Consider the following 21,272-nt stretch of genomic DNA (forward strand, 5'->3'; position numbering starts at 1 on the left):
CAAATGAATCCTAATAGATATCTCACTGTGATGGATAGATAGATCTCGAATTTAGATAAATTTCGACGAAATAATCACCAGAATCAGAACCAGAACGTAGAAATTATAACTCCCGAAGGATTTAATCTAAAATTAAATCAAGAAATTACGGAATGCTCTATTCATGAGTGGGGCCCATGGATGGGACCCACTGAATAGTAGCTTGGGTCCACATAAATAGTGACTCAGTGGGATTGGGCCAGGCTTGGATGTGCCGGGTCTGGCTTGGGCTACACAGTGCTAGGTTGCACAGTGCAGACCTGCTCGTGTATGGGATGGTGACTTAGCGGGCTACCGAGCTAGGCATGCCCACTAGGGTGCGACTTGTGGGCAGTTGGGCCAGCCTGGCAGGTCGGTCGCTACCGGCCCGAGCCACACCTACTAGCCAGGCTGAGCAGCACGCGGGTGACGGCTCGGCTGTGCACGCGCGAGCGCACGGTGGAGAAGAGGGGGGGGACAACGGTGGCGAGGGATTACGGCGGAACATCGTTAGAAAGCTCGCCAGAGCGGGGTATCTGCCAGAGTTCCTCGATGATGAATGGACGTCAAGCTTCTACGTGATATGGCGGATGCGGTAGGGAGCTCATCAATGGCGACTGGTGGTGGGAGCAATACCAAATGGCAGCCAGAGCAAACGACGTTGATGCACAAAAGTTGGGAAGCACTACCCCACTACTACGTGCTATCGTCTTTCAAGGAAAAGAGGTTTAGCACCCCTAGACATCACGGCGCGATGGCCGGAGAACACACAAAGCAAAAGCATGCCGGCGACGACCACATCACGACGGTGGAAGGCAATAAGCATGGTGACATAAGGCTACACGCTAACAGAGAGCTCAGGGTGGCGACCTGCTATATAAGCAGACACGAGAGGGAATTGGGAGGCTCACCGTGCTTGGAGACAGCGAGGAGATGGACGGTGGCCGATGGAGAGTCAATGTGTTGGTGGTCGAGCGGCTCAGCTTTGGCTCGAACGGCCTCCCGTCGGGCTTCCGGCCAATGAAGAGCGGCACTAGGACGACGTCGGCTCTCTGGTGCTCCTCGGTGGCTTGTGGATGGCGGATCGGCGATGGCAGAGGTGCAGTGGTGAGAATGGCAACGGAGGTAGTGAAACGGGGAAAAGGGGAAAGAGAGGAGTCGGGCTTCGCTATTTATAGAGGGGGGAGAGGAGAGAGGTGAGCAAAGAGGCGGCAAGTGTGCTGACATCATGCGGTTGTCGACGGTGAGGTGGTGGGGCAGGCGGCGTGGGCGCTCTGCGCTGTCCACGCGCAGGCGGGGCATGAAAGTTGCGTGGCTTGCAAAGGTATGGGCGGCGTGGCATGGGTAGAGAGAGCAAGGAGAGAGCGGGAGAGACGGAGGCCTATCAGGGATATTTTTCTCAGCGGAGGCAGCTGTTGCGGTAGCGAGCAGCATGGTGTCGCGCTATAGGAGGAATAAGAGGCGCAGGCTGGCGGCAGTTGGATGGCCGGCACACATACGGTGCAGCAGGCGCGCATGTGCGTGAGCGGGTGGGCAGGCCAATGCGTGGGCGAGCTGGGCTGGCAGCGCGGTTGCGGCCTAGGCACGAAAGAGAGGGGCAAGGAAGCTGGACTGGCTGGGTCACTTGCTATGCTGCGCCGGGAGAGGGGGGGGGGAAATTGAGCCAGGGGAAGGAAAATAAAGGAAAAATAAATTTTGGTTTTGGGATTAAATTCAAAGTAGAGATGTGAATTTGAATTTGACTTTGGATTAGAATCAATTCAATGGGGATATTTGAATATGAAATATAGGTAAAACCCCGAGATTTGAAGACAATTTGGAATAAAAAAAGAATTGAATTTGATTTAGATTTGAGTTGATAAGAATATAAGAATAGATTTGAATTGAGAGACATTCAATTCAAATCTCCACCAAAGAAGCATAGAAGCCATAAATCGATCGTGTATGAATCAATTTAATGCAGGGATACGTTTTAGAAATAAACTTGGCGCAACTTGGAATACTTAGTCCACTTACATATATGAATGTATACCTACTGGTATATATACACTCATATACATACACATACTTTCTTGACTTTAGTTAGCTTAATTAATCATAAAATATTTTAATTGGGAGTGAAATTTACAATTAATTAACATGTTTTAAAACTCATGATGTTACAGCTCCGGTGTTGTCATGGGGGTGCTCCCTCAGTTCTCGTTGACAAGCACCAATGTACACCCAACATGCGGAGGTTATCCAAGGAATCTTCTATCGCGAGGTAAAACTAGTCCTCCCTCCAGCCTGACCATAATGACTTGAGGCCCATCTCGAGGTAGGCACCCGCAATGCCGTCATGGAGATGAAACTTGTAGCTTCCAGTGGCTGGCCTAGTCTGTAACCTGGTCGTGTAGAAAAGTCTAAAGAGGTCGAGGCACGGTTCGATCCCGATGAAATTCTCACACATGTGAATAAAGATGCTCAGCGCGATAATGGAATTGGGGTTGAGGTGGAGGTGGCAGATGTTGTAGAAGGAGATAAAGATGGTTAAGAATTTGGAGAGGGATGACACGAGACCAGCCAAGAAGAAGGAGACAAACATCATGATCTCCCTGTGGCGATACCTCGAAGATAGTCGACGAGGGAGCAGGTGGTTCTCGCGCATCTAACTCAGCTTCGCCGCATTGCACTTGGATTTGGGAAAGTCTGGCTCGTTGCCAGTGCACGGAACCATTGGAATGCGACAAAGGTTGTGGCGGTGTACGGACAAGAACGGAGGGCAAAGGCATGAAGGCTAAGGGAGATGATGAAAGGATCTACGGGGAGCTATCGATGCACCATTTATAGGACCACGTGGTATCTGAATCCCCATGGGACCGGATCGTTCGAAATTCTAATTGCCGCGCATGAGGAACTGAGATTCTCTCGAGTCTGGCGGCAATAAATGTTTCTCTCTATTACATTCTCCTTTTTTCTCTCCCGCGTTCTCTTTCTCTCCGGATGTTTAACCTCTACTCGGGATGCGGTTTCTTAAGCTGACCAAGAAAGTGGGCCACGCCAATGACCACTCCCTAGGTGAACTTATGCCCCCCTTGGGCCCAAGTTGTGCGGCCATATCTGACCATGTCCATGTGGCAAACCACTTAGTCTCCCACATCCATGAAGGAGCTTGAGGGCTACTGTCGGTGCAAATAATAAGATGATGCCCTATCAGGAGGGTCCACACCAGCAAATACTAGCTGCCAGTTGGTATTATCACCATGGCTCCATCACACTACCCAGCGGGGCTCACGCGACCAGTTCCGTGATCGCAAAAGGAAACGCCATGACCAGCTCTTACTGGTCGGGGGCAGTTACTCACCTAGCATGTCCAATCTCATTTAATGCTATACACTCAAGCATTTTCCTTCCCTAGACATCTCATCTCAGCGAGCAAAGTCGTGGTTAGCGCAGAGGTGTAATGCCTCGTTCTGTAGCATTAAATGCTATGAGATGGCCTTACAAACAGACGTGGCACTGTCAGGCATATGGGACAGGGCCTGCAAGATGGTCAGGCAAGTGGGATGGACTCCTAGACGAGCATGCGGCAAGCGGTGACCAAACAAAGCATACCGGATGACTAGGGTAGGGCAAACCTACCTACCCTTCGTCATCATAGGCTATGAGTACTTAGCTCCATAAGTGTTAGGTCGGTCTCAAGGTTTGGTATGGTCTATTTGTATGTATCTGTCTCTTCCTACTATATAAAAAGAGGAGGACCAGGGTTGTAAGAGACGAAACTCAGTCGGTAACAAATTTATCCAAGACATAAAAAAATACGTAGAACGTAGGGCTGTTATCCTACTAGAGGCTTGAACCTGGATAATTCCTAGTGCTCTTGATTTTCCTTCAACACACACATCCACCGGGAACGTTGATCATGTGTCTGTCGTCCGGTATACCCTAGAAACATTGTTAAGGATTAGCCCTCGATAGGTGAAGTGTCAATAGAAAGGATACAATAGCAGTGATATTTGATGGTTATGCAGGATACAAGTGTTGATGTTAAATAGAATTTTGTTGTTGTAGATGTTGTATGGTTATTACAATTATTTAAACTAACGGAATATAGTTTGGTTGTTGAATCAAAGATGTCGATCGTAGTAGGGTTCAGGGTTTTTTCCGACCATGTATATGTCATATATTATGATAGTGGGGTGGATTTGAGTAACTTTCAGTATGTGGACACATGATTGAATAGTCCATGAGAGATGTGTCAGACTGAAGTATTAGGTTGATTGTATAATCTGCTGCAAGTCAGTTCGACACATCAGCGGCTAACGGTGAAGGTTCTAATTCCTAGGCGTTGCGAAATTGGGTCACAGTGGAACCTTTGGGAGCTTATATGTTCCAAGCAATGATAGCAATTTGTGTTATTGGGGTTAAGATGGGGATTTTCACACTGCATCCTTGTAGAAGTCAGGGATCTTGGTTCGATAGAAGTCAGCCTTAGCATCATAGACTTTTCAGATATAGTCTTTTGAGAAGTAGCTTTTGAGACTTGGATTTTCAAACGAAATCTCAACGAACCAACACTGGTTTTCTGTATAAATAACAACCCAGGAGTCACCTTGTCCAAACAAACCAAAGTCTTATCCTCTTACCAAAATGATCTCGGATTTTTGCACAAAGAAGCTAATGATCGCAGCTACCCCTGCTAGGATCGAGGTTCCGATATACTGGTGTGGAGATCTTTGTAGGGTTAGGAAGTCCAACGACTTCTCGGACACTATCACTACTAGCAAGGTGGCATCGCTGCAATTTTTTTATCTCGATAACGTTTGATTAATTATATTTTACGTGGACTCTTTTATTTAGATATTTGTTTTTATAATAATTTAATTTTTTTCTAATGCTATATTTGATGTGGATCCTTCTTTTTTCTAGTCTAACCCAATTTTAATTATTTTTTATTTATTTTGTTTGGATTCTTTATTTAGATATTTTGCTTCCTAAATCATATAAATATTCATAACAATAAATGATCTAGATATTATTTTATTAATATAATAATTTAGTGATATTGAGATCGAACATAATAATTCATATTCCCTTCAAATAATGTAATAGATGAAGTACGTACCAATGTTTCATTTAAGCTTATGAACGAACAAGATTTCAAGCTTATGATATACTCGTGCATGTTACCATGACGTACGTATCATACGCATGCAGAGAGACATGGCTATTCGACTCGAGCACGCACGGCGTACGTACGTACAGGTACGTTCACGGGATCGAATGTTACAAAATCATAAGTAATCTATTATATATATTAAAGGTCGGAGCGATTTCGAGCTAAGTTATTGTAGCTACAGTTTATATATATATATATATATGTATGTATGTGCATAAAGTACCAATGTTTTTTTATAATTAAATGAATGTGTTAGATTTATAAATAAATATTGATTCTATCGTACTGTACTGTGCGATATAGACACGCTAATCCACTAATACAGTATAATAAGTACATCAAGTGCAAGAACCGACGAGACGGGCTGCCACGCACTATTCATCGTTAGCTCCTTTCATACTGTAGCCTTTTGATACAGTATCCGAACACGTACATACAGCAGCACGATGAGCCTGCGTCCATTCGATGAATTCTATATATTAAACATTCTGTGTCGACTATATTTGTCCACAATCGTTTTGGGCAGCGGCAGAAAGGGAGTGAACGAAAAGCACAGATATTCTTGATTCTTTTGTGTGTGTGGATTTCTTTCCATTTCTCTGATCATGACCGACCAGCGATATTTTTATTAAATGATTGTTTATTTTAGTTGGAGATTGTGAAAAGTAGCTTGTGGATTACAAGAAGTTAGATTGTAAAAACTGGATTGTAGATGGTTACAATCTGATGGAAGATGTATAGTTGGATTGTTATAATCTGTGTATTGGATTGTAACAATCTAGCTTTTAGATTATAATCATAATATAATTTTTATAATCCAACAGTTTGCTTCAATTTTTAAATTTTAATTATAATCCAGTTTTCACAATTGAAAATAAACAGAGCCTATGGAGAGATGGGATTTTGCTGACTTGGCCAATCCGGGGTCGCAGACGCAGCAGCTATCTATCTATCTATCGCTCCTTTTCTTTGCTTTCTTGTCAGTACAAATCTATCTATCGCTCCTTTCCTTTTCTTTTGTTTTCTTCCTACTGCAGCACGAAGCCAACACAAGAACCCACATACACTACTCCACGTTGGAATTCCACAGTTCATTCCCTTCCCTTGCATAAGCGCACGTTCAGTCACATGCATCCTTCTTCTTTCAAATAAAATCTGGTGTCACTGTATAACGGTTCCAAGCTGATCCATCAGCGGATGCGGTATTCTTCCTTTCTTTCTTGAGAATCTCAAAGAAGAATATGCAGGAGCTAGCCTTGTTGTAGGCAAATTGGCTACTGCAGTACTACCTGTTCCTTTCTTTATTGGATACTAGTGGATGGGAAGTAACAGTACTGCAGACTTCAGACATGGATGAGCAGTTTGGTACATGTCTGACATGTTTCTTGCTGCACTGTAGGTATCTGTCTGTGTGACACTGCAGCACAGTGCATTCACCTGGTCTGGCCCTTTGCTAGACCTGACTGAGGTTCTGTTTGAAATAGAGTTTTTTTTAAGAAGTTGGTTGTTTTGAAAAGCTGCTATCCAAAAATGCTACGTGTTTGATTTTAATTTTCTATAGCTAAGTGTAAAATGACATATATGTTATTAAAGCTGATAGTGACTTTTTCCTGAATAAGTGTAGAAGACAATATTTGAATTGATTTTTGACGGTTTAAGATGTATCATGAGAATATTGTAATAAATAGAAACAGTGATAATGTTGTAATAACTGGAAACAAATTGCCGCATTAATAATTCACAAATTGAAGAACTAACGAGAGGTGTGCGCATGAGTGACTCGAGATGGTTCCCTACTCAACGATAAGAAAATCATTCAAGATAAGAAAATGCTTGTGGCTAACATGTATGGTTTATATACACCTTTTGTAATAGTATTTAGAAATAAAATATGGTCAGTACCCAATCAGACCAGCAACACACTCGAGTGCCACTTCTTTGCATGCAGGATAACGAATCTTCTTATCAACATTTCTTTCCTTCCGCTTTTCACGAAACCTGATGAGTGAATCAACCTTTTTTTTGCAGGAATGTCTCTCCTCCGAAATATAACATCATAACCCTACAAAAATGCTAATAACAAATTATAAAGGAAGAACTAATTACTGATATAGTGACTGTGAGAAGTGAGAACAGAGATGCAAATTCTGATGCTCACAAGCCACAATCATAACAACAGCCATCACCATTGATCAGGAAACAAGTCAACCTACTCATTAGAGTTCAAGCCATTGCACTGACAAGCTCAGCAAGCATCAACAACAGGGCATATGCAATTACATACATTCCAAAGCAGCATACACAACCATAAAATACTAGTCACAGGTACAAACAACATTTATACTACCAAAGCAGCGGCATTAGAATTACGTAAAGCACCCATATCAGTTTTATCTCCTAAAGCACTCCCATCATCTATGGTAGCTTGGGTACCATGAGCTCCATCATCATGAACGTTGTTTTCAAAATCAGTATCATGTATGACACTATCTCAAATGAAACTGTGAAGAGCTATTACTGTAATTATGATTTTAGATTGCTTCTCTATTGGATAGCTAGGCAAATTTAAAAGAATGCGCCACTTCATTTTTAAAACTCCAAAGCAACGCTCGATCATATTTCGGAGGGATGAATGTGCATAGTTGAAGACTTCCTTGGATCCCACAGGGTGGCAACCATGTTACCAATTAGAGACATGATACTTTTGTCCCTTGTAAGGTGCTAGAAATCTTTTTTTGTTAGGATATCCTGAATAAACGAGATAATATTTTCCTATTTAACAAAGTGCTAGTTTAATGCATGATATACAAATATTCATAAGAACAGATGTCGGTAAGTAATATACCTTCTGCGGGAATAGAAATTGTTGCTTGTATGTTACCAAAGTATCCAATTATATGCGAGTGTCATGAATAGATCCTAGCCAACCGGTGACAACAAATGTGAACCTCATATCAAAGTCAGAAACTGCCATGACATTTTGCGAAGCATAACCATGTCGACCAAAGTATTTAGGTTGTTCACTTAAGGGCACACTCACAGGTATGTGTGTTCCATCAATTGCACCAATACAATCCTTGAAATGAGATCAAAATATAGGTTCTCAGAGCTTAGAATGCACTATTGTGAACTGAGGATCTTTAGGCTTTATTATGTTAATAGCCATTCAATTGATTCTAACTAGTACATTAGCAAACTTTCTACTGACAGTTTCCAATGAATACCCAAACTCGTTCTTCACTTGTCTAAACAATTGAGGTGCACCATATGCCCATAAAAATATTCCTAAGGCTTCCTTGATACAAAGTTCTCTACTAGATTGCAAGCCATAGTTATTTACTAATGTTTTGTGAAGCCGTAAAAAAAAACTATCCTTCTCATTCTAAACATGTCATAACACTTTTCGCTATCTTGAAATTGAGCTTCAACCCACTGAATTCCAGTCATGATTGGAAGTATCCTAGCCTTCTTCATCCTGCTTGAGTTCCCATGGTATGACATAACAGGATAAGTCTCAAAGTGATGATATAAAATAACTAAAATCATAATACGTAACAGGATAAGTCTCAAAGTGATAACACAAGATAACTAAAGTCATAGTACATAACAGGATAAGTCTCAAAGTGATGACATAATAGGTATTCCTACACAACCTAATGCTTCCTTTTGTCCTCCCATGTCCTCTTCAGCCAATTCAGTCTACCATTTGGTGTCTTCAAAGTGATAAACACGTCACGATACTCTTTTTTGATAAGAAGTTGTGTGGCATAATAGTGCTCGTCACTCCCTTCTTCAGTCCCATCCTGAATTACTAATTCCAACAATTAAGCTATCTCATCTCTCACATGATCAACCAATGCAGAAGTAGCAGAATTTGTATTGCTTTGGGCCTTCAACTCATATGCATCCACCAACCACCTTATATCTCTACAAGTCTTCTTCTTCTTTCTCTTAAGGGAATCATGAGCCAGCCTTTTGTCCTTGCCACGCTTCTGAACAATGGGTGGCACACGGGGCATTTAACTTTTTACCACTTTTATAGGGTGAGTGGCAACAAATTTCCCATCCTAGCCTATATTCAGCGACTCAGGTGGCCCCACATGTTAGTGGTGAGAGATCGAATTGGCATACGATAAGAGTGGTAAATAGTTAAATAATCCATGGCACACCATTCACATCCTCAGCCTCACCAGCAGCATCACCATCTTGATTATCATTCTCCCCATGAACTCCTGGAACAAAGGAACTCTCATTTGTACAACTAATAGCTTCAAATATTTTCCTCAACTCTTCCTCATGCTCAAGTGGTGCAGTCTTAAAAGTGATATAGCCTGGCATTGCTTGAAAATACATAGTACAATTGCTAAATCGAACTTTCATACACAGATCAAGCATTTTCTATCACCTAGCAAAGGGAAAAAGGAGAAATGGAGTACCTCAAGTAAGGTGGCGGCGTTCTGGCGAAGCTCATAGGGGAGGTGCTTTTTGTGGAGAGGGGCAGCGACAGGGTGTGGAGAGGGGTGGCGTTTGGATCTGGAGAGGGGTGACGGCCCGGCTATGGAGAGGGGCGGTGGACTCCTATGGACAGAAGTTAGCTCCCTGGATGAAAGGGATGACGATACCTGCCTCGGACGGTGCGCTTGCTAGATCGATTACGAAGCAAGTGGAGGGTATCGGATGGCCGTGTGCCCGTGAGGATGGGAGGTGGTGGTGTAGTTTGATGTGGCGGCATAGTCTAGGACAGTGACACGGTCTGACGTGGCGGCACCCTAACCCTAGAAATCGTCCAAGTGAGAGCGACAGAGGATAGCTCGGGAGAGGGGCGAGCACAAGAAAAGAAGTTGGGGAAATACTATTTATACAGTTATAGTTGGTGGGTAATTTTTTTCCAACTTTAGAGGTAGTTTTGTGACCCTAGCCTGACTTTTCTCACAAGCAGTCGCCCGTCTGCTTCTGCTAGCAGCCACGAAAAATGAATCTATTTGAGACCACTTACCACTTTTTTTAAGCGAGAATCGCCTCATAAGCGGCCCCAGACAGGGCCCGAGAGAGTTCATTGATTCTAGCTCCTCGATCACAAGGATGATAATGGAAATTTGCCTTGATTTTAGGAATAAAGTATCTATTATGTCAGGAACAACAAACTGTTTCTCTCTTCGAGTAGTTAACAGGTTAGATCAAGTTTCATTGATTGTGGAAATAAAATAAAGAACGGCAGAAACTTGCCTCGTAATTTCACCTTAGACCCAAGTTTTGTCCCGGGCCGCCTCACGGATACCTAGACATTTTATTTACCGTCCTACCCTTGCCAACAAGCTGTTACCAAATCTAGGTATTGGCAGAGTAAACATACAACTCTCTCACTCTCTCTCTACTGCTGCGAAGGTACGACTCTTGACCATTCGTCAATGTGTGAAAACTAGGAATAGTAGCTAGTTAAGACTTGGAACTTGGACCTCACGTAGCTGCATCGGCAACGATGATTAATAATCTCATTAAGACCATCTTAAGGAGTCTTTTCGTAAAGTAATTTTTATTTCTCTTAGTGTTTTAATGGTTTTTTATAGTTTTTATTAAAAAGAATTTTTAAGTTATTTTTTTAGATGAGATTCGCTCATTTTTTCTATAAATATTTTAAAAAGAAACTGTTGAAGTAAAAAAAGAAAGAAGAACGAAAAAAGAAATCAGTAAAGAAACTAAAGGAAAAGAATATGGGTAGATGATCTTCGGAGAATAACTAAGAAAAAAAAGCGCAAATACTCCTTCTGTTCATACGAGGGAGTACTTTTGCTAGAGGGACCACGTTGTGAGCACCATAAAACATAGCACGGTCATAAGCCCATGGAAGAAAAGAACTTCAGCGTAAGTACTTCAAGAATATTCTAATATAGTTGTAAACAAAACTATCTTTTTACAACTAGGAATAAGTTATTAGTTTGATTTAGTTCCATGAAAGCTCATCTGTTGCTTACGCGTATTCTAAACATAAGATCAGTACTTTTATCATAAAAAGGCTAGAAATCTTAAAAATAAGTGATATGATGTATTGCTTTCCACCTCTGCATTGTTTCATAATTCCATTGTCTATTATGCAAAATTATTTTTTTGCACATCAAACTCTGTGATATGAACCACAGGCTTTAAAAGTTTGAAACTCAAAACCTAGTAGTATTTAACTGGGTCTATAGTACCCTACATGGCTAAACCCTCATGCATTTCGTCATGTACGCTTCTAAAAGTGCAAGATGCAAAATACTCATGAGGGCAGCTGATATGGTTGTGATTTGTGAGTATCATCATCATGTCAGCTGAGATGAGGCAGCAGCAACACTCCGCACCCATAACACAAACACAAGGAAAGGACGCCTCCAGTCCAGCACCACGGCACCAGCAGCAGCATCTCTCTTGTCTTCCTCGATGCTTCTCTCTCTCTGCCTGCCTTCCTGCCTACGCTCCTTTTCCTAGCTCCATGCATCCACCCCTTTCCCAACTTTTCTGTACTTTTTCCCTGCCTCCAAACCCCTACAGGGGGGCGGGGCAGGCCCTTGTCAGACCTCGGTTATGCTAGCTAGTATTTTAAGTGTTGCTGCCGCTGGTGCAGAAAGAAAGCTGCACTCAGCTTCCACCCCTTAAAAAGAACAAACCAATCCTCAAAGTGGCAAAGGCTAGCAGCTAGGGGAGCAAACAAAGGCAGCAGCTAGCACCAAACAAGGGGAATCCTCTTGTGCCTCATTGATCTCTTCAGCTTCTTCTCCTTTTTGCTGAATTGCTGCTCCATATGGAGTAGCAGTAGTAGTTTCTTTTTCTCTCCCTCTCTCTGATGCCACATCGGTTTGTTCTTCGCACCACACCTAGGGGCGGTTGGGTTAGTTGTTGTAATTGGCCACAACTTAGGCAGTCAAACTTCACCGGTTAAAACAAGTATTCGTTTAGGTGCCATAATTATGACGTGCCAAATTTTTTGGCTAACTGAACTTATTTGTTATATACTAATTTTGTTGTCGTTGTGGTACATGTTTTTGTTCACCACACAAAACTGTAGCGCCCGTGCACAAAAGTATGGTAAGTATAGCCATCGTCCAAAGGCATTGGTAAATTAAAGTGAGTGAACAGTGCAGCTGAGGGAGAGGTGAGGTGGTGAGGTGCCCCTCTTGGCAATTATTGCCACCATCGGAGTTTGGAGTCCTCCAATAGGAGTCTATTCCTCCTCCTGTGCTGTCTTCAGCCTCTTCCCCCATCTATATCTCTTCACGACTTCACCAGTCCTGCTTGCTCAGGCTTATTGGGGGTTGGTGCCTGCTTCCTCCGGCCGTCCTCTTGCTGCTTTTAACCACTGTAGCTAGCTTACTGTGAGCCTGATCCGTTCCCGGTGGGTGGTTGGCTTCATCAGATACCTGTTCTTGGATTCTTAATTGCATGCTGTTGCCGTGATCTCTTTCTGCTTCTCTTCTCGCTCTATCCATTCTTCCTTTTTTTTTTCCTGCAGTCCTGCTAAGCTTTTGCTTGCAATCAACTTTTCTTTTTGGTGTGTGTACTCTTGGGAGAGGAGGGAAAGAGAGAGAGGCCAGGCGGTGAGCAGTAGTTGTCTGAGACGAACTGCTTCTGTTCACGCAGCAGTAGAGCTGCAAGAATTAAAGCCTTTTTCAGCAACCATTTCAAGCAGCCATCGCTAGCCAGGGCAAGCAAGAAACCGGCCATTCTCGGTGAGTCCCAAGAAGAGAAGATCCCGAGATATATATACGTGTGTACTAGTAGTGGTGGTGTTCGTAGTTTTCGTGCGTTCTTGTCATGGATTGGGACGCCAAGATGATGCCCTCTTGGGACCTCGGCACGGTGGTCGGCCCGAGCAGCGGAGGCGGAGTCGTTGCCGGCGGTGGCAGCGCGCTGGACCTGAAGCTGGGCGGCCCGACGAGCTGGAAGGCGGCGGCCGCGGCCGCGGCGGCTCCGTTGCCGCCTCCGTCGTCGTCCTCGCCGGCGAAGCGGCCGCGGGCGGGGCAGGCGCCGCGGGCGGGGCAGGCGCCGCAGGCGGTGCCGGCGTGCTCGGTGGAGGGGTGCGCGGCGGACCTGTCCATGTGCCGAGAGTACCACCGCCGGCACAAGGTCTGCGAGGCACACTCCAAGACGCCCGTCGTCACCGTCGCCGGCCAGCAGCAGCGCTTCTGCCAACAGTGCAGCAGGTACGCTCGCTCATCAGCCGCGCCTATGCATTATTCTTGGATTCCTTTCTTCAAACTCACGATTCTTTTTTGTTTTTGCTCAGTAATTTACGTCCTCTAGAACTGCTTTGTCGATGTGTCTTGCATGCAAAAATTTTTTGGAAGCATTCGTCTTGCATACAAAATTTCGTTGCAATTAATAGTGCTGCTGTTGCGCATTAAGCCCGGTCGTTTAGAAATTAGAATACAGCTGCTCCGGCGAACAACAACTCGCTGTCAGGTGAAGCAGCCCGCGTCTCTTTGCTATCGTGATGTTTGGCGCTTGCAATTGATTAACTTCTGGTATCCATCTGCCTCACACGCACGGTCAAATGCAAAAGTAAACCTGCTAAACACTGTAAGCCGACCAAATATCCGATTTTTATGCAAAAGTTAGTATAGAGTTCTTCCAGAAACTTGTTTCGGCCAACCAAACTTACGGTAGAATTATTGAGCATGACAGCTCTGTAAAAAAATTGTAACTTTGGATTAGTCTGAGCAGCTTCTGGTCATGAATTGCACAAGGTCTGGACCTCCTGAGACACCACCGTTAAGACGGCTGCTGGCTGCTGCTGCTGCTGCATGCGCACCCGTGCTTTGTGGGTGTCCCTAGTCCCAACAACAACGCAACGCAGCAGATACAATGGAGCTGGACTTTCAGGTCCATGCCTCCCGTCGTTTTCAGGGCTAACCCGGACAACAATTTCCGTTCTGTTCTCCAATGTGCTCGTGTGTCCTTGTCACCGTTGTCGTGAGTGACTCGCCCATGCGAAACACATTCCAAATGGTTTCCAACCTCAAGTTTTGAATGATTGGATCTCGGAGCATGCTTGTTTTAGGAGAAGGATCTGAATTCTGAAGTATGCATTCAGATTCAGGTTTCAACTTTCCGAGAGCTTGACGTGAAGGTTACGTGGTTTAGTTTCGGGCCTTCTTGGAGTCAACAGCGGCAGGGGCCAAGCCAGAAGCCGAAGCCAGCATCAAGGAGCGATGCCGGCCTATGCGTTTACTGTTTATAGTTTATTGTATCTACAGTAATTACTGTTTATTACAGCTACTTTTAGCATTGATTTTGGATGGGAGGGGTGCCGCGCACCCACCTCCCAGAAGGTGGTATGTTCCATGTGCTTGATTCACTGTAGTTGATGGCATGAGGTTGATTAGATCTGAGGCTCCGGGCAACTCATACTGTTTTTTAGATTGAGAATGACAATTAGAGTAATATGAATAGACGTCTTACTAAATTCTTGGATGGTATTTTTCTATTTTATTATCCAATACTCGAAACAAAGTGAGAAACATAGAGAAATAAGAGAAAATTATAATAATTATGAAAAGATAATAGCTCCAATGGATATATGTGAACACTAAGTTTCATGAGAAACTAATCCAAGTGTCATCACTTAAAAACTCTTACAACTTAAATGAAAAACACTTACGTAAAGAAATAAGAACCGGATAAAGAAATTCTCCAAGTGGATGGATCCATAGGATAGGGATAGTTTAAGACTAACTCATATGTGATTCTTATCCCTCTAGCAATAAGAAAAACAATTTCAACAAGGTGAAAATTTTCAGCTTTCAAACAAAAACAAAAATTGCAACGAAAATCGAAAAACTTGCAACTAAATAATAGAGCCAATAGAGGGAAACTAGAAGAAGATGAACACAAGCATAAGAGGAAACATAAACTTCATTTCTTGTAAAGGAACACCATATTTTTGATAGATTACAAAATATATTTTATACAAAAAATTTCACCTATTACATAGGCTAAGCACTCATTTCTCCCTCTCCTAAACTCTAGCACAACTCTCGAAATGATGGCTCAAAGAGCTCAATCAGCCCTCCCGGTCTATTTATAGTCTAGGTTTCTTACTCTTAAGTTCCTAAATTGTTTTCAAAATGTTCATCTCTTCCAAAACATTCTTACATATCACCGAAGGTATTTTCGTCTATCTTTTTCCTCATCCATTGAGAAGTGTGTAAGACAGTTTCGCGGTTTAGTCTCAAAACTATAGGAAGGAGTGCAAGTATCATCGTGAAGCTTGTGTCGAGATGAAAATAAGTCATAAAAGCATCGACGCGTGTACTCCGTCTTGTAATCCTAACCATCGGCAAATCTCTTCCGCTCCCGCTCTCATGCCGTCTTGTCATTTACACCAACATTCCTTTCGTTTGACTTTATCAACACGTCGTTTTCATCCTCTTCACGTTTTGCTTGATCTCCTCCGTGTACAGCTAAGATCACCCTTGATTCTGTCCAGCCTCCTTGATCGTCTAGTACCAAGCACCTTTTAGCCCTGATCATCCTGCTGTCGACTATTAAATTGCATCCATCACATGTACATCATAAGATAAGCACAAACGTATCTAATTCCATCTCCAATTAGATAAATTAAAATTCTCTATTGAAGAACTTATCCTAGAAAAATTATGAACACCGGATGATCCGGCGTGTATTGCCCTTTGATCACCGGACCATTCGGCGCTTGTAATTTTGACTCCACTGAAAACTTCTTGGTAAATCCTCTGGCGAAACATCCGGTGTACACTTCTTCATCGCCAAATCATTCTGTGAGTGCAACCCGCTAGACAAGTCATTTTGTAACCTCTCTGGAATAAATGCTCCGGTGAGGCATTCGACGTTCACATCCTTCATTGTTGGACCATCCGTTGTATAGAACTCATGAACTTTGTCTCCTGAAATGCTCCGACGTGCATAACGACTCATCGTTGGACCATCCGGTGTAGTATTAAATTTTCTCTTATGACTCAAAACCTTTCGGGGTGAATTCGCTGTTTGAAAACCGATCCATCCGGTGAATGCAAAATGTTTACCTTAAAGATAAAACGTCAATTCTATTTTTTCTGCAATTTTAGTTAGTCACGATCATAATTGTAATACGTAGACATACACATGCAATACCAAATCATCGAATCAAATTAACAACTTTGCCAATCACTTATTATATATAAATCAAAGCACATTTCAACTTAGTTTTCCAGTTTTTCTTTGTGGCATCAAACAAACTTGCCAATTTAGAATTTCTGATCCTTTCGAACGCATTTAACAGATGTTGAATTCAGCTCCAGGATTCGTACATCCTTATGATTCATGGGATTGTTTCCTGCAGGTTTCATTTGCTCGGGGAGTTTGATGAGGTGAAGAGGAGCTGCAGGAAGCGCCTTGACGGGCACAACAGGCGCCGCCGGAAGCCGCAACCGGACCCTCTGAACCCTGGCAGCTTGTTCGCTAACCACCATGGTAATTCATTCTTTATCATATCAAAATTAGCATTATGAATAGACATTCATTATAAATTGAGCGTATATTTAAAGAGTGATTAATTTCTTTAGAGCTTGCAACTGTAGCACGATGAAAGGAAAACATAGATTTTGGCATTCTTAGTTCTTTTGTCTAGACTTGGCAAAAAGTTCTTTACTCTAGCTTTTAGATCAGGATCATTATCTGGCACAAATGGAAGCACATCTTATCAAGCTCATAGAATCAAGATTACGCATTTGATTGATCATGTGCTCTCAGCTTTTACTTGAGTCATAATCCCCCTCTCAGTTGACTGGCTGTGGCAGTATTATGCAACAAAACATATCACACGTGATAGTGATACTATACAAAGTTTTTTCTTCCAAAAGGGAGGGAAAATGAACTTGACTACCATAAGCCTTGCACTATCAACATGAAGTTAGGCTAGAGGTCAAAGCCATCATAATTTAGTCTCTGAATGGTCATTTCCATGAACTTCCTATCTAATAATCAAGCTGGAAAATATATGCAGCCTTGAAATATCTCTAAAGCTGCCTGTAAACGGCTGTCGCCCTGTAGTCATAAAAAACGAGCTAATAACATCAGCTTGAAATGTACTTAACTCGTTACACACGAATTCAAACGGCCCTGAGTATCAAGCCAGCTAATAACGCTGCACACATGAATTGCTCATAATCTCCCTACTTGTGAAGAACTTTATCTGAAGTGATCTGGCAATATCTCAACGAAATGGGCTTCAGATGCATTAGCATGATCGTCAAACAACCGAGTATACCTCCGGGAGGATATTTAATAATAACTTCGTAACATACTTTGATGCATTGGCTCAGGAAATGCTGGTCTATTCTAGATTAATGCCATTAGCATTTGTCAATCAATCATCTAACGGTCGCGTCCCATAATCTTTTTGCTGTCTACAGGAGTGACAAGATTCTCATCGTACCCGCAGTTCTTCTCCACGTCATCCATGGCAGAGCCCAAATGGCCGGCCACCGTCGTCAAGACAGAGACCGACGCGTTCCACGACCAGTACTACCCGGCCGTCCACCTCAACAACGGGGCGGCCTCTCTCTTCCACGGCAAGGACAGGAAGTACTTCCCGTTCTTGACACACCATGGCAGCGGCGACGCGCCTGCGCCCTTGGGCTGCCAGCCGTTCACCATCACCCCTTCCTCAGACAGCAGCAGCAAGCAGAGCAACGGATACTGTGCTCTCTCTCTTCTGTCAGACAACCCGACACCGGCACAGATCATGATCCCCACCACACAGCCCCTCGGCGCGGCGCTGCAGTACGGCAATGTGGCACGGCTGCCTAACGCCGGCGACGTCTCGCTCACCGGGATGTCTTATGCTAGTGTTGGAGGCAAGCACACATCCATTCTGGCCACATCTACTAGTCACTATGCTGCTGCAGCTGCTGTTTCTTCTCCTGCTCCGGCCAGCGCAGCTGCCACTCAGCTGCAGTACCACGGTTACTACCATGTGAGTGGTGGTGATCAGGGCAACCCAGATGGTGCCGCCGCCATTCAGGCCCTTCCCTTCTCATCGTGGTAGAGGAGTTCCCAACCAGGTGTTCTCATCAATCAGTTGCTAGGCAGTTGCTCTTGTTGTTCACTAAATATGTCAGTCATAATAGTAGTCTTGATGATACTGAAAACGTCGACAAGAAATGTTCATTTTTTTCAACTTATCGTGATAGTTCTAATTTATGGAAATCCATCCCCTACTTATGATTCGGAATCACGGAAATGAGTACTTTCCATAACTCTGCGCAGCTGAGTATGTGGAATCTTGCTGTTTGTTTTGGTTTGAGTTTTTTCAGCGGAATATGAATTAAAAAACTTAAGGATGCCTTAAGTATATCACTTTAAATTCAGTAATTAATAGAATGAATCACACTTTTACTACTAAACTATACCAGCTATATGTAGATTATGATAGCAACTTTACTCTTTTGTCACGGGTAGCCACACGAGAAGGAGGCTAATTCCACCTTTATCGAATCAAACGGAGAAAGTTCATGACAATGAGCAGTTGGTACTTCCATCTTCGATAGCAAGCTTTTACTTTAGGATTTAGATAGCCTTCTCTAGTCTGCAAAATCTATCTCTTCTTATCATACCAATAGGATAAGAACCAAATGTATGAATTTCGATCCTGCAAAATCTATCTCTTCTTATCATACCAATAGGATAAGAACCAAATGTATGAATTTCGATTAGGATCGTAGTATTCTACGGTTATGACTATTACATTTGGCCGTCCACTTTCTTGGTACTGGAGCTGAAAAGTCAAGAACTACCCAAAAATGGAGGTCCCTGATTATTCTAATCACGTGGAGCTGCTTGTTTTTCGCATGCTGAACATGCTGAGATCTTGTTGAAGAACGTTGATTAAATTAAGTGTTCTGGACCACTTCTGTAGCCGTAGTTCTAGGACAGACAAGTTCAAGATTCAGACAACTATGCTACCTTGTGCTTATTTTAAATTTCCGTTCCTGGTTTCTGTCCGCAATCTTGGACTGAAGAACTTCTTCTACTGACCCTTTCAAAAAAATATATATATACTGCAGAAGATGTTTTGGTGCAAAGCTCGGCGGAAGCGTCAGATCAATTTTCAGATCAAGGTCTACGAAACAGCTACAGGAGTGCATGGTAGGTAGAAATGATGGGGACTTCCCATGCATTTGCGTACAAGTGTGGTTCCATGCATGCTGCATGCTACCTGATGTACCTGGTGAAGATAAGAGGCATGAGAGGCTACATAATTCTTCCAAAGTCCAAATTAATTGCACTTTCGGCACATGTCAACATAGAATGGTAAGTTAGAGAATGATCATATGTGATCAAGTAAATCTTTAACCAGAAATTAGCAATTCAGTAGATGTGCTACAAACTATGCTTAATTTTGGGTTCAGATTTTTAACAAGCTATTCATAGCCCAACAAAGTGCTGCACAATTTCCAGAGAAACAAGTCTGAACAAGGGCTCAGAAGATGAAACTGTTATTCATTCCTTCCATTCATCTAGTAAAACTATAGTTCAAAAAGGAAAAAAAGATCAGGCCATGGAAGTACACAGCAAGAGCTACTTGGTTACTTCTGCCTACATCCATGGCTACCCAGAAGACACTGTTGTAAATATTAACCTCTTCTGGGCCTCTTATCTTCACCTCCTACATCCTGTATTCATTCTTGAAACGCTCCCGGACGGCCCGGATGAAAGCCTCCGCCCTCTCGTCGATGTTATCGGCGGCGTAGGAAGCGGTTGTTGCTGCATCTACAGGAGAAGGCTTGAGCTGGTAAGGCTGTGTGATACTTACAGCAGAGTTGTTCTGGGCTTTGACGTACTTGGAGCACGTCATCGTCACCTTCCCCTTCATCCCTCTAGCACCAGTCATGTTTTTAGCCTCCATCTGTTATCCTGCTTGTGGTTTCCTTGCAATACAGGAGGAGCCAGCCCTATATATGGAGGTTAGTGCATGAGCCATTGCGTGTATACTTGTATAGTATGTCACATCTTTGTTTTTTTATGCAAATGGATAACACGCATGCACGGATTTTTACCGGTATATTTTCGGAGAACGTGCAGGAGATATGCGCATCGTGATCATATTTGTGCTTGGCACGTGAAAACGTTTAGAGCATTGACTGACAAGCGAGTCCCAATATCTGATGGGGCCAGTGATAAGAGAGAGTCAGAAAAGGTCAATAATCCTTTTCGTAATTTCAGGTGTGCCCCATGACGGTAGATGGTTGTTCTCTTGATAAGATCCTGGCCAACAAGGTTCTTTTCCCCTCGGTCCTTTTTCCAGATTAGAAAAAATCGCTTTATTTTGGATATACCGTTCCAATGTGATGGTGTCAGAGATTATTGCAGCAGTTTATCATATCCTTAGAGGATTCCTCTCTATCCTTGGTAAAAAAAGAAGTTTTCACTTTCACTTTCAAGTCCTAAAAGTTGCCACGTTAATAGTAGAAAAAACAAAAGATCTACCTCATCTATTTAGTGGGGCCAGATTATAATAGTGGAGGTCTATCGGAAGACACGAAAAAAAGTAACATATTAGAATCCTACGTGAATACTACAACATTCAATATATAGAAACAACCCACCTTATGAATAAACAGAAAATAATGATAAAAATCAGGCATGTCTAGATAGAAATATAAAAGGTGGCGGCCACCGCCATTCCGGGGGTCGATTGGCGGCAAGGAGGGGAAAATTATCTACACGAGAAAGGGAACCCGCTTTGGTGGTTCATGGGAGAGGAGATGTGGCGGATGATGGTGTGTTCTGGGCGTCCAGCAGAGGATGAGCTCCGACGGTGGCCAAAGTAGCGGTCAATCGGCACCGAGGACGAGAGGAAACCTATCTACCCGAATAGATGTGTCGAAGGATAGTTTGTTCCACCAACAGGCGAACTCCGCCACCGGCTGCCAACGTCTCAGTAGTCAATTGGCGGTGAGGAGGGGAAACACAAGGTGGTCTCATGCGTCTGACACCGTCACTTTCCTAGTGTTTGTCATCTCTCCTACTTCATAATTATCAACAATTAATAAAGTTAATTATATAAATACTTATTTAAAGTAAGAATACATATCCACCAACC

The 21,272-nt window shown here is 43.1% G+C and overlaps 1 protein-coding gene and 1 long non-coding RNA gene across 2 annotated transcripts; one reads left to right on the plus strand and one right to left on the minus strand.

Annotated features, from left to right (window-relative positions):
- The first annotated feature begins 12,288 nt into the window (after window positions 1-12,288).
- LOC133927520 (squamosa promoter-binding-like protein 2) lies at window positions 12,289-18,376 on the plus strand. The gene is made up of 3 exons (XM_062373999.1): window positions 12,289-13,353; window positions 16,509-16,639; window positions 17,581-18,376. The coding sequence occupies exons 1-3, from the start codon at window positions 12,965-12,967 to the stop codon at window positions 18,213-18,215; spliced, it is 1,155 nt and encodes a 384-aa protein (XP_062229983.1). The 5' UTR covers window positions 12,289-12,964; the 3' UTR covers window positions 18,216-18,376.
- Window positions 18,377-19,548: 1,172 nt separating this feature from the next.
- On the minus strand, window positions 19,549-20,090 carry LOC133890918 (uncharacterized). The gene is made up of 2 exons (XR_009904124.1): window positions 20,011-20,090; window positions 19,549-19,939 (listed from the first exon to the last, which is right to left on the minus strand). It is a non-coding gene; the product is annotated as an uncharacterized LOC133890918 (long non-coding RNA).
- Window positions 20,091-21,272: the final 1,182 nt, after the last annotated feature.

Source organism: Phragmites australis, chromosome 1, assembly GCF_958298935.1.
Source record: "Phragmites australis chromosome 1, lpPhrAust1.1, whole genome shotgun sequence".
NCBI lineage: Eukaryota > Viridiplantae > Streptophyta > Magnoliopsida > Poales > Poaceae > Phragmites > Phragmites australis.

What these genes read in the sequence shown, in the direction of transcription:
- LOC133927520 (XM_062373999.1), top strand. Translation starts at nt 12,965, where the DNA reads ATGGATTGGGACGCCAAGATGATGCCCTCTTGGGACCTCGGCACGGTG. An exon ending in TTCTGCCAACAGTGCAGCAG is followed by an intron (nt 13,354 to 16,508) that starts GTACGCTCGCTC and finishes TGTTTCCTGCAG; the next exon opens with GTTTCATTTGCTCGGGGAGT. An exon ending in CTTGTTCGCTAACCACCATG is followed by an intron (nt 16,640 to 17,580) that starts GTAATTCATTCT and finishes TGCTGTCTACAG; the next exon opens with GAGTGACAAGATTCTCATCG.